At 35.5% G+C, this 14,428-nt stretch overlaps 1 protein-coding gene across 1 annotated transcript in view; it reads left to right on the top strand.

Annotated features, from left to right (window-relative positions):
• Positions 1 to 14,428, top strand: part of UNC13C (unc-13 homolog C) — a 181,411-nt gene that overhangs the window by 82,640 nt on the left and 84,343 nt on the right. Inside the window, exons 12-15 of the mRNA XM_085303380.1 lie at positions 6,466 to 6,616; positions 9,813 to 9,881; positions 11,241 to 11,330; positions 12,402 to 12,530. Coding sequence (XP_085159506.1) covers positions 6,466 to 6,616; positions 9,813 to 9,881; positions 11,241 to 11,330; positions 12,402 to 12,530 — 439 coding nt within the window. The remainder of the gene's footprint in view (positions 1 to 6,465; positions 6,617 to 9,812; positions 9,882 to 11,240; positions 11,331 to 12,401; positions 12,531 to 14,428) is intronic.

Here is a 14,428-nt window from a genome sequence, read left to right as displayed (position 1 = left end):
AAAAGAAAAGAAAAGAAAAAAAAGAAAGAAGAAGAAAGAAATGCAGATCAGTTTATTATTTCAGTGCCAGAGCACTTCAAGGCAAATCAGTCTGGGTGACCAACTAAAAATCCTGGAAACATAAAGCTCTTTTTCTCTCTTAACCAACTTCAACAAAGAAAGTCTGCATTTTTTTTTCTTTGATTCAGATCATGTGATGAATTGATCAGTGTTTAATTCTAAATAAGCAGATGATTGTGCACAACTGAAGAGTGGATGAAATATACATACCTACTCAAAAGACATCCCATGGATGGTAGTAATCCACATTGATCCTTGTTGTACARTAAGATTTTTTTTCATTAAATTTGTAAAGAGAACAAAATCAGGTGTTATTGTACCCTCAGTCTACCAAGACTTTGGAGACAAAGACACCTACATTTTTATGAGATTGAAACTTCCCTAAATGATGCACACTTAGTAAGGCTGTTTACACTCATTTCAAGATACAGATTCCAGCTGCCAAGCTCCAAGCAAACAAGGAAACCTTCTTTTAAGTTATCAGCTGTGGAATTCACATGAACAGAAACTCAACTTTTGACTCTCCCACCAAAACATAACAATAAAATAAAAAAGCTGCTTATCCTGCAGTAACTGTGGCTGTTTGAAAAGACTAGGCCATATAAATTCCATAACACGCTCTTATTTTTTACAGCTACTGTATTCCTCCACTCCTCATCGTGTCTGTATTGGAGAAGAGATGAAAGACAATTATAGCCGTTCTTAWGTGAGTTGGCTAGAGAATCAATAGCTCTTAACTAGACAGTGTTAGTTACATGAAGGATATGCATATATGCCCAGAAGTGAATGCACATGTGTGGTACAAGGTAGGGAGAGGTATGACCAAAAACAGATTAAAGAAAGTGGCAGAACAGCTCAGTGATCCAACTGCCATTTGTTTCGAGGGCTGTAGTGATAAATGGTGATTTATGCTGTAAATTCAATGGCTTGCATGAGTCACAGCAGAAGGAAGGCTTATTACATACTTGCACTAAGCCATCTGTCCACCAGCAAGACAAAATAATTTTGTTTCTCTTGTTCCTCTTTCAACCTAATTAATTTCCCTTAAGAAGACAGAAAGCAGGGCATGTACTGAAACAGCATTTGACTAGACACTGAAATTATATACAACATCAGCATCCTGGACTTACTCTGTAGTGGAGTCAAGTGGAGTAAAAGCTCTGTTATGCTCTTCACTTCTTGCTGGCAAGAGTTAGCACAAGTAGAACCTAATGCTTCTAACTCAAAAGCATAGTTCTCATTCTAGCAGGTTAATTGGCATTAGATAGGCCATCTTGTTCTACTGCTCTTCTTCAATTAATGTGGCTGCATTGTAAAAAGCACACAAATCACCCATTAAGGTAATTTTCATTGATAGCTTTGGCTTACTTAATAGTGCACATTGATTAACCTTGCCTTCTTTGCTCTGTCCTGATTCATGCCAGCAGGAAGATCAGAAGAATTATAGGCACTACATGTTGGTTGTGAACTTGCATTGTAAGAAAGTTGCAAGGTAAAGCCAACAGCCCTGGTTTTAGATATGCTGAGTGATGTAGTTTGAACAATGGAATATTACTCTAAAAAATGTGAGACTGTAGGCAATAGTTGCTGTGACATCGTGTGCCCATTATAAAGTGTTAGTTAATACTCATGATATTGGTGGCTGGTTTTGGAGAGGCAAATAAGGAAGTTTACTCATTTTTGTTTTGACGTAACTAACAAACAGAATCAATGCAAGTGGCTTGCAGATTTGATTCATGACCCTTGATAAACTTTATCAATTCTTTGAACTGTATAGATTTCACTAAATGAGGCAGATAAGCAAAAATTCACATAACTTGACACAGTTAATTTATCATCAATTTCACTAACCCATTACAGCTGGAAAAGTGGAGTGATCTAAATAAGCACATAACTAAATTACATCAATACGCTTCAGTTATCCTAAGATAAAATTAATACAGTGAGTGTTCACACCAAATTATGTTATTGACACTATAAAGTCATATATTGATAATATAAAAGACTATAACTTGGTGTTGATCTTGTCAGAGGAGAATTTGTAGAGATTCTCATTTCTTGTCCATGTAAGATTCCAAGTCAGTTCATTGCCTGAGCTTTTAATGGGTGTAGTGGTGGATCGCACATATGTTTCCATAGGAATTAAGTATCCACTCCAGTCTTAGATCTGTTGGGCTACCTTTCTAGGACTGGAAGATGCSTACCATTTGGATAGTGATCTCAAGAATAAAACAACCAGTTTCAGTCTATGTCTTACCTTCTAGATTAATATTTTCTTAATCACTCTACTTTGAGGATCCACCTTCATGCTTTTTTAGGAATTATGTGGATTCAAATGTTCAGAGAAAAGAGGATGGTCCCAAATTTTGTCTAGCCTTTTATTTAGACCATTACCAGATGATGTAGTAGACAGGGAGTTCCCAAGTATGCTTTTGAAACAGAGATCAGAATAGGAAAGAGTCATGACCACAGATTTTTAAACTTAAAATATTCTTCTGCTACCTGGTTTAGGAGATTAGTAAGTTGACCAATTTACTGCAAGGTGGACCAAGCTAAACTGGTCCCTGACAATCTCAGAACCACAAAAACTGGAAGTACTTTTATGCTGTCTTTGGACCTGTTGTGGAATATGAAGAAAAGAAAGTAGATTGTGACCTACATTTCTCAACTGTTGGGGATGATTTGGCTCTACTTCTGTTGCTATTGGTTGCCACTCATTTGTCTTGGAGATTTTTAATGACGCAAATATCTGTGAATAATGAGAACTGGAAAATTTTTATTTTCAAATGATTTTTATCCTATTCTGTAATAATATATTCTGTAAATGTACTCTGACTACCACTGGAGTTAGCTACTGCTCCTGAAAATACATCATTAGGCTCACTCATTAATAGCAGTTTAAGTATGGCACTCTTCAAATTTCAGTCATATTAATACAGGAAGGGAAGCATATTTAGACTGTTTTAATTATTTGGTCACTAAGATTATTGCAGATTGTATTCAGAGTACTTGATTTTAATGATCTAATACCTTTAACCAGAATATGARAAAACATGAGCTTTTTCTAAAATTATTGCTAGTTTTTCTTTAAATGAGTAATCTCTTTGCTTTGCTTTTACAGTTTCATACAGTCTCTTGGCATATGCCATCTTTTGTAAAATGTTTTCCAAAGTATCCTTTCTGTCTGCAGCAGAAATTCCTAGCTGTGCTGATACACTGCGGGTAGTAGGCCAACTGCTTTTGAAGTGGCATGGGTATGCATGTGGCAGGTAGTGACAGCCACAGTTCCCAACTCTGCTCCAGTGTAAAACTTTGTTTTAAAATAGGGGGTGAGTGCATCACAGCTACCGTAATTGATTGCACACAAGAAGGGCTGGGAGTTGCTTCACTCATCATCATCCAACACAATTACACTACTGTATGCCCACTTACGGTTCAGGATGCCAGAGGGAGCCAGTGGCGTGTGATAGGGTGTGACTTCCAACTGTAAAATTGGATTTGGAGCTCCAGTTTACCTCATTTGTAGAGGTGGGATGTTAGAAAGGTAGGTTAGAGGATAAAATTTTGGTGGAATTAAATGAGAACAGGTATATAGCATATCACGAGTATATGGTAGGAAGTTCCAGGTGGAAAAGGCAGTACATTTAAGGGAGAGGGACAGTAAGAGGGTGAGAAAGTGAGGGAGGGTTTGGAATCACCTGTTTGGGAAGTTAAAGAATATGTGCAGTAACTCCTGGAATCTATGAACTGTTCCTTGGTTCATATAAAGGATGAAAAGGGAACCCTTTAAATTTGTTAGTATGATGAACTGTATATATTGTCTGAAAATCTGCATAGCTACATAAATATATAAATAATCTGTAAACTCAGTCTTAAAACATATTCCTTTCATTTGGTGAAACACCTCAGATAAATCAGGCTTTGCATTTTGATCAGAACCAGGTGAACCAGAACCAAGTGAAAAAAATGAACATAGTTCCAGTGTCTATGTCCTGTCCCACCTGGAAAGCTCCAACCCTTTACAGGGCTGTGATTAACGTTGGAATGCGCATAGCAAACATGTACTTTTATAATTTTAATCTGCCCAATGCTTTGAGATGACAGAAAACAAAAAAAAGGAAAAAAGAAGGAAGTTTTGTCATTCWTATTGCACTTGAGGAGCAGTCACTATCACAAGTATAGGTCGTAATAGGCTTTTGTTGGTTTTGGTTGACTGAGTTTTTTACCAGATGCTGAGTCTTAATTTTAATATCTATAGATATCCATTTGCTCTGAACTCTTAGGAAGCTCAACTGTCATGAGCAATGACAGAACAGAGATAATATTCTAAAACACAGCTCAGCATAAACTGTAGCTTCTGAATTTGAAAGCAAATCTGAAAATTTGCTCAGCAGCTGCAGAATTGCTTTATAATAATCTTAATGCTTTTGAGGAGCCTGCACAAAATAAGAAATAGAGAGAGAGGAGTACTAGAAAGAATGTAGGCATTCTTGCCACTTTTGATCTCATCAAAAGTGACCCCATGATCTCATCAAAAGCCACCCTGTGATTAATCACACCACATTTAAAGGGCAAGATTTCTGGCAAGGTCAGCCAGGATAGTTTTTTCTCCTTTTTCCAAATATCCTTCTCCAAGTTGGGTTTTCAAGATAGGAGCCCAGTCCAGCCCTTGGGTAGCTCCATGTAAGCAAGAATAACCGGCAGAAGATGTCTCACTGAATTTAAAATGTAGATCCAAACTATTTTTTCCAGGATCTATCATTTTTCTTGTGGGCAGCAATCTGAGTGAGTGGCTCGTCTCGTGACAGCTGCTGCTGACTACCCCTTTTGTCTGTCCCTTCTCCCCTCAGCAGAGCGTATGTTGAAAATATGACTCTTAAGAGTCAGCGGGATTATTGGTTCCTTCTTATCTCCGGTTCAGCATTCCTAATACAATAAAGATCCTTAGACCTACTTGGAGATTTTGGGGAATAATTCTAGGTCAACAGTAAAAATTATATGTTAATTATCTTGAGTGTCACATTTTTTAAGAATAGTTCTATCATCTCTACATACATTTCTCAAAATGCATGTGATGAATAGATGAGCTAGGATTTCTATTAACTTTAAAAATGAATTGAAACTGGTGAAAATCATCTGATATCACAATTATATTTTATACAAAGGAACTCTTTAGTTTTCCAGGTTACAGGAAACATATGTGACATATGCTGAAGCATTTTCCTAATTAGTAGGTAGCTGCCTGATGTTTTTGTCAGATTCTTGTTGTGGACTTTAAAAGTACACTGAAAAATACTGTCAACAAATAAAGGTTCTGCTGTATTATCAATCACCTCCACAAATGGCATGATACAAGCTTTAAGCATCAATATATATCACCGCATCAGAACAAAACTTACATAGTGTGTAAGCCCAGTATGATATTACTTGAAAGAGAATCTAATGTTAGAGAAAGCCTAGCAGCTGGGAGCGTGAGGCTCATCCAGTCTTTAATCCTTCTTCTCATATTGCTACTGCCAGCCTTCAGTAGCTGTTCTGGTAGTCTGCCTCACTGCATAAATACATGTATGCCCCTATGTCTTTTGCTGTCTGCATGCAGTACACTAATGGGCAATAAACTGTGACTTTAATCCCCCTTTTTGTTTAGTCCCATGCCACAGGAATATCAGTGCTGTAGCTTCTCTCCAGGATCCAAATGTTCTAGATGTAGGGAGGTGGAGAGAAGTTATAGCCTTATGGGTGAACATAAATCTGTTCATACTCATTAGGAGGTGGGAGCTAAAACCTTTCCCCTCTTGAAGCCCCAGACCTGCTGAATGACAGACTTTCCTTTTCTTTAAAAGTAATGTTTTCCAACATAGAGCTGGTTCAGAGTTTAACAGACTTGTTAACTTTTACTTAGCCTGAGCCACAGTGGAACAATTTCAGCTGTGGCGAAAGTCAAACCAAGGTAAAACCAAAGGTGACTTGGTATCTCACTTTTCAGTAATAAAGTAACCTAAAATATAAGCTACAGCAAATTGTTGGTTTGAGCCCTCTTGTCAGTAAACATTAAATGCTTCTCTACTGGAATACAGCTCTCTTGTGGGCTATTATGATGACAACCTCGTATTTGAATTTAAGTTTGTGTTTAATAATTAATGTATTGTTTAATAACATGATATTCAAATCATATTTTTTATTCAGAATTAGCTGAGTAAGAAAGAAATGTGAATCTGATATGTTCAATTTAAAAATACCTCTGGCAATTATGTCCAATATGTCTGGATTCTTGTCATGTACATYTGTACATTTGACCATGAGAGTGCTTGACATTTACACCACTGGAGCTGAAAAGAAACTGTGGTGAGAGAATGTGGAAAATCCTTCTCACCTTTAATAACTGTTCATTTGTTTGAATTGTAGGCACTTTTCCTGTCTGTCTTCTAAATATATGTGCCCTGGTGTGCCAGCAGTTATGAGTACATTGTTGGCCAACATAAATGCTTTCTATGCTCATACTACAGCCACAACTAATGTATCTGCCTCAGATCGGTTTGCTGCTACTAATTTTGGGGTAAGTCAACTTCCTTTTTTTTTAATAGAATACTAGTCTTACTTTTTATTTTCTAATCCATGATACAATATTAAATTCAAATTTTAGAAGAAATCATTTTAAAGAATGGGAGCTGTTGTTAGCTTTTGAAAATTTTTCCCCGAGTCTTTTCAATCAGAGTAAACGCTAAAGAAGATGATATTAGCCTTTTAAACTGCTTATTTAGTGGTATGTAGGGTATATGGGGTGGAAGACACTAGCATTCATAATAACAAAATCTTGAATGTTTTTGTTTTTATTGTAATGTGACTTGCAAACTACTAACTGCACTGTATTGGCTATAGGTTGCATTTGCTTTCTTTGGTTGTGTGGACTTAGAAAAGTATCATCAGTAAACTCATATTAACCTAATGAATCTAGCCGTAAATATTTAAAGGTAATAACTTGTATATAATGATGGACTTCTTTTGCTGTGATAACGGATGCTTTGTCCAATCCTGGTTTTATGTCTTAGAAATGTTGAGCAGAACGCCAGCATGTTGTAGTCCTTGTTTTCTATCTACTTTCCATCTGTGGACATATGCCTTTCACTGTTCAACGACAAGCCTATTGTGAGCTTTCCTCAGAAAGGAGAACTAGTCTTTTCGTATGTACTTCAAATACGTTTGGCTGATAAAGGCCTATAGGCAACCTACAGATAAATGGAGATCTACCTCAGGGCTTTTTGCTATACTTGCACAGATTATGAACTGTGAGGTCTCCCTTTCATCTCCTAGACTGGCTTTGAGCTCACCCTCTGACTGACCCAGTGAACGTGGAACTAATCATGCTATTGGGGGAATTGCAAAGATGGTCTGTAGCCACCTGACGTGATCTCTGTGTAGCAAAGAATAGTCTAACTGGGGATGTAACTTGCACCAGTGAAGGAAAGAGAGTCCGTGGTATAACTGACTGTCTGTTACTGTCATCTGTACCTCACTGTTGTTTTTAGCRTTCTCCATCCTTACCACTTGTTGATGTTGTTGCAACAGGAACAGTGTCCACAAGAACTGACTATGAGTTTGCATTTCATCCACAACCATCTTTGGGATGGAACTTTTCTATAAAGTTCACCTTGTGTAGTAATAACACTATAATATCAAAGATTGATTTTTTTTATTATTGCCAAATCCTCAGTGTTGTTAGGGTCTGATAGAACTGCTTACCACTATGAAGAATTTAAATATTCCTAAAGCAGTATTAACGTGAATATATTTTCAAATTTAAGGGATGGCATAACTTTGCAAAATGTTTTCCATTAAATGTTTTCCATCATGAATTTTAGGTCCACTCAGTAATTTTTTTAGAAAAATATTTATTTTAAATGTCTATGTGTTTTTCTTTTAAGTGTTAATTCTAGTGGAAACACTTACATGTAAATGTGCCCAGGACTAGGTCATCAGTTTGGAGACAACGTGTTCTTAAACTGGAACTTCATTTCTTATTACTGAAGTTTTGCTTTGAAAGAGAAATAGTAATGCTGCCCCATTATTATAAAGTAAAAAAATTTTATAGATGAAAAGCACTATCAGACTATTTATGATTTAATTAGTGTATTACCATGATAGTGGAACATTGCTTTGAACTTACAAAGGTTCTATTTTACAAGCTAATTGATGGTTTATTATGAAGTGGTTCCGTATCTTTGTTGAAATGAGAGTACTCTTTCAACATTCAGGTCCTATTAGACTTTTGCGTTTGATCCAGCTTTTGAAATTTAGAATGTTTTTGCTGGATTTTCTATTCTTTGTTTCCATTTTGCTGGCAATCAGAATTACTTTCCTTTATCCTCAGATTGGAGGAAGATTAAATCTTTTCTCTGATGTTAATGCCAGTTTTCTTTTGATGCAAATTCCAATCCAATTCATAGTTCAACAGATGGATAAAAAGACAGTAGTAAGTATCACTAATAGAGATTTGGAGTTCTTTTTTTCAAACAATTGACTTACAGGCAAAATATTAGATTATTTTTCTCTCTTGGATCAAAAGACATTTATTAGTGGATAGCTGCACACCATTCATCAAAAAGAACATCCAGATTTCAAGTCCTCAGGCTGTAGCTGGGACAGATTTGGCTGACTGAGTATTTCAGTACAGCTTTGTAACATGACAAAAAATTCCCTTTTTATTCATCCCTTAAGGGAACTGTGCCAAACTGCTAGCTTAGGGTGTAGGTTACTGTTCCACGATGGATAACAGCCAGCACATAAAGTACTCTCATTTCATTTTAGTGCATATCTTATTTCAGGAATAGTGTGGAGGAAATCGCACATTCTGAGAGCTCAGATCTTGCTGCTTCGACAGTCTGCTCCTTTCATGTAGACTGGCAAGGATTTCTGCTCGTTTTTGTGCAGTGGAATATAGAGTATATTTTAACTTAATTGGTATTTAGAAACTCTAATTGGTATTGGGAATGGCACAGCTCACCTGACTATCTGACAAAATGTTTTCATTGCACCTTCATCTCTCAAGATAACAAGTTCACCTCCACATTTAAAAGGGAAAACTATAACTACATTTGGCTTATTTTCACAAAGCCACTTTTTCTGGTTTTATTTTCAATCATGTGCTTTTACATCAAATTGTGCTCCAAATGAAGAACGTTTCTTACATCTCAAAGGTAGGAGAAAGTATTTTTGTTTTGTTTTGTTTCCTAAGAGTATAAGCAATTACAAGTCAAATATAAAAATTTGAATAAGCTGATCTTTTTTAATAAGCCATGGCAACATAACTTAACACTTTGGACTTTAAACTGGACTAATGCCATTGTTGGATTTTTAGTCTTTAGACTTCAGGCACTGTTTTTCAGTTTCTAGATATTTTGAGTTATTTGTTTAAAAATGCGGCAGCTATTAAGAAAGGAAAATACAGTATAAGAGAGTCTACTTCACCTCACTAATATGTTACACAGCCACAGAATGTTGATTACATACCAGGTAAATAACAACATACAACAGAAAGCAAAAGCAAAGCACTAAAAAACAGTACATTTCCTAGCTTTGCAATACAAATATTTCATACTAGTACTTTTATATGGAGCATTGGAAAATAGTCCGAATGATTACGAATGGAAGGCAGGTGTTGATGTGCTTTCTAACAAAGTACGTGAGCTGTGATTATACCATCAGTTACAGAAACTTGGCAATTCTTATGCAACATTCTTGTTTTCTTTTTACAGAGGGAAAAGTTTATAAAACTGCTGGATCAATTGCACAATTCTTTGAGGATTGACTTATCTAAATACAGGGTATGTGCAAAATACTCTACCTAGAGGACAAATCAAATGTGTTTTTTGTTTTATGAAGATCCATGTGTGCTTTATCTGGTTAAAGGAATTTGAGAGATTAATCCCTCTTGTGGTGTAGAAGTTGAAAATATCGGGTGCTGACAGGAGATCCCAAATCCTTGGAACAAAAACTTCAGGATTTAAGCATTTTAACAGTAGTTTTCCAATTTGAACAAATCATTTGTTTCTTTCCAAAAGCTAACAGCTAAGAACAAGCAAAAGGATGGCCAGACTTTCAAGAAGAAGAACAGAATTGAAGGACTAATTTAAATAATCCACAACTTGAATAAGTTAATTCATTTGGGAGTTACCTTCGCTGACTTACATAGTGCAAATCACAGTTCCTTTTGCATTTATTTTGAGAGGATGAGAACTTTGCTAAGGCCTCCATGTTGAAATCCTGGGAATTTTGAAAGAGGGTTGTCTCAGTGTTAGAAATTCTAGTTTCATTTYTGTCTTACAGAGGTTCTTCCCAGTGAGGTATGCTCCAAAACCATCTTTTCTGGGAAGAAGTAAGCACTGAATACCTGTCAGTTGCCATATCATTCTTAACTCCCTCTCCTTCTTGAAACTTTTGAATGATCTGCAAATGAATAGGGCTTCATTAGTTAGGGTTTTCTTTCAGCCTCTAGGCTTGGAGGCCTCCAGCTCAGGGATTTCTCCGTTCATTTGGCCTGCTTTCTAAAACTGAAAGAGGGAAAAAATGTTTAAAAGAACCCTAAGGCTTCTACAGCAGTAGAAAATGCAGTTTTTAAGACCAAAATATTCATGCAGCAGATAAGTTCATTCTAGGTTCTTTGAATTCTAAAGGATGTTATCCAGCTTTCTTGGAACATGAGGATATTTGGCAGCTGTTTTGTTAATATGAAGTCATTTAAATAACATCACTTCCCATCAGTGTTCCTGCTAACCTAGAGAAAATAGCAAAAATTTCATATATGATTCCTTCATTAAGCTTACTACYGAATTTATGCCTACAAGTGATTTATGTGTCATGGGGAATCCACAGATGATTGCCATTAGTGTCATTTCCACAGCATTTTTGTAGTATTTTTTACTCCATTAAGGGTTTAAAAAATCACAGTATTTTAAATCACTCATATTACAATCAAATATGGTAGGATTATCAGAAGTACTCCCATTCATGTCAAAGGGACACTTATTACTTATTTCCTCATACTCAGAATTGAGGCAACAGTTGGATATTTTAATGCTTCCAAGCAGCATCTTTGTTTTCCTGGAGGGTTTTTTTTCCTAGACGTTCAAAGATATTCCCTTTAACTCCCCTTTCACATGAATCCTCTCTTCTTGATTCACCAGGATAATTTTCCTGCCAGCAATTCTGAAAGACTTCAAGATCTGAAATCAACTGTAGACCTGCTAACCAGCATCACTTTTTTTCGAATGAAGGTATTGTACTTTATTTGCAGAGACTTAAAAAAAAAAAAAAAAATACTGTTGCCATTTATTTTCCAGGTAGTTCATACCCAGTGTTATACTCTTAATTGTTGCTATCAAAACTTCAGAGATTAATGAATGTTTTTGCTATTCTAGTCTCTAAATGCAGTTCATCTGCTTCAGTTTAAATTAAATCTTTCAGTTTACTGAAGATAACTGAAGTGAAGTTGTCTTATTCAGACTTTATATTATCATTGTGTTAAAATAAAGCTGTTCTTGAAAAATAACTGTCTTTTCCTTTTTTTAAAAACTAGTTTTACCACTTCTTAATGCATCAAGAAATGTGCCTGTTTAATTTAAAGTCAAGATACATACAGCGAAATTGGTTGGACCAGTTAGGAGCACATATTCTGTAGAATAATTTTTTCGTGGTAGTGTCATAATATTACATGCCAAACTGCAAAATACAACATTAAATCATACTATACTTGCTTTACTCATTCCAATTGTTGATGTATTTGTGGTCAAGATCTGAACTATTTTTAGAATGGAAATAGTACAGATTGGCATTACTGGATGAGAATACAGAAATGCAAATGAAGTTTATCACAATCATTTGTGATTTCCATGTGTTAGGCATTGTATAATGAGAATAAAAATGATTAAGATGAAGCTCAAAATAGTGTATCATGTAGTGGAGTAAAAAGCTGAACTTTTTGCTTTAAAAAATGGGCTATTTGGGCCAATAGTCAGAGGAAAGCATGTAATTATATAGTTTAATGATCTCCTAAAGAGGGAAAGCCCAAAGATGGATCTGTGCCTCTTTCATCATCTGAACAATTTAATTCCAGTAAAAGTTAGTGATAGAATTTGTTTACTTAACTTCAGCATGGGCTTTGATGTGCCTTTATCTAAGGTAGTGTTAAGTTAACATAGTATAAATGTTATTTTTGTCATTATTGTATTTAATCACTTCTTTATCCTGTATTAGAGAACTATCTTCATTACAATATTTGCATTTATTTCTGTTCCATCTAATTCTGAAATTCTATCGTTTTGTGGTTTTGTGAAATATTTTATTAGGTCCTTGAATTGCAGAACCCACCTCGAGCCAGTACTGTGGTGAAAGATTGTGTAAGAGCCTGTTTGGACTCAACTTACAAATACATTTTTGATAATTGCTATGACCTCTACTCCCAGCTAGTGGATCAGGTAAGACAAATGTGCAATTTGCCCGTTGCCTATTTATGAGCAAGCCATTCCTCATTCAGTGTGGTTAATTTGCAAGAAGTAAATACAAACCAGTCTGGTGTTCTTTTATAGTGAAGCACTCCAATTATTTTTGCTTTATTTATGTGAAAAGGAGTAACATGTAGTAAATAAATTCACAGATGGCTATAAATACTGAAATCTTTAACAAGATGAATTTCAAAATGAAACTACACAGTCTAAGAGTTTGCTTGAAAGTTTGGATTGTCACTGTGCAACACTATATAGATGGTGTATAAAAGTCAAAACAGTGAAACTSAATCTGGGGCTTCTGTTTTGTCCTTCAGAATACTGAATGCAGGAAGGGAAAATCAATGTCAGTACTTAAGCGGTTTCCTCCTCCTCCTGCAGCTTACATTCTTTCAAACTCTTGCACAAAGTCAGAAACCAGTGATCTAAGATAGGAATTACTTTCACTGTAGATGAAACTCTCTTTTCTGTGATTCAGGATGAGTTTGGAAGGTAATTGAATGATGAGAATTAGCAAATACACCACACCATTTACATATGGATCTTTCCACATGTATACTGTAGCACTTAATCTCTGCTCAGTTCTGTTTGTTACTTTTATTCTCCTTTTTCAGGATGCTGAGGGTTGATGAATTATCAGCAGAAGCAAGTGTTTCACCAGAATTACTTGGATTTTTTTTGTACTAAGATAAATTATTTTATTTATGAACAATGTGAACAATGAAAAATGAGCAAGAGGTAGGAGGGGAAAGAGTGGGTTGTGTAAAGAAAGTCTAGGAATGGTAGGCAAGAATATTTTGACACTTATGAAACTAACCTGAAATAGCTACAGGTAACAAAGCATGAGTTATCATTAGCTTTAGCTTGCAGAAGGTGGATGGGTGTGTAGAGCTACCCACTTCGCTGCATACATTTTCATTGTTCATTGCACTTCCCAAATCTCATCTCTCTCCTCTCTGAGATGCCATTTTCTATCCTCTTATGTTAATAGGTTTCTAGTTCTAAAATGTAGCATTATTTTTAAAGTATTGTTGTCACTTATTTTTCAAAGAAAATCTGTACTTTGTTGAGAACGTGTTTGGTTTGAGAGCATTAGACTCTTAAATTTGAGTATAGGGAGGGATGATTACTTATTTAATTTTATCCAATATTCTTCTACTCAAGTAATCATTTGAGTATATATGCATAGCAGTATATGCACTATATATATGCAGATAACATGATGCTTACTTCCCCAGGTAGCTTTTACTCTAATCAAGAAACACTCTTGAGTGCTCTGAGAGTGTAAAACAAGTTTAAAATGTCTCCAAATTATTTTTTAGAGAAGGATGGGCAGAGTGTCATTAAGTTATTTATCTATTATACAGTTTTAAGACTTTGTACTTATGGTAGAGCAGYGTGAACTCCCAAAATAAAAAATTCCATGAATATTCACTTAGCTGGAAAATTGAAATAACTGCAGCTTCACTGTATTTACTCATTTCTTCTGTTCTCTTTCAGCAGGTATTCCAGCAGATAAGTTTGTATGCAGAAATTTTAACCAAACAAATGTTTACAAACTGTAGATTTATGAGCACTAGCAAATAAAATTTTTAATGAAAATTTGTAGAAAGCAAACTCCAAAAATAATATAAATTGACCATAATCAAAATAACTCATCACTAGTAACGATCAAGCAACGATCAAATACAATCTTATTAACTGAAAGGAAAAGTTTGTCTCAGCTAGTGGGAGGCAGTTCTCAGGGATCTCATTTAGTGAATTTGACTTCAATAGAGAGATGAGTAAGATTCAAATTACTACCAAAATTCTGCATCAGCTCTAGGGTTGCACAAAGAGACTGCCTTCTGCATTCTGCTCTTTTAGCCTGC

Source organism: Rhea americana, unplaced genomic scaffold, assembly GCF_003343005.1.
Source record: "Rhea americana isolate MKP2758 unplaced genomic scaffold, rheAme1 scaffold_2, whole genome shotgun sequence".
NCBI classification, from domain to species: domain Eukaryota; kingdom Metazoa; phylum Chordata; class Aves; order Rheiformes; family Rheidae; genus Rhea; species Rhea americana.
Note: the sequence above shows the minus strand (reverse complement) of the source record. Positions and strands in the feature narration are given on the sequence as shown.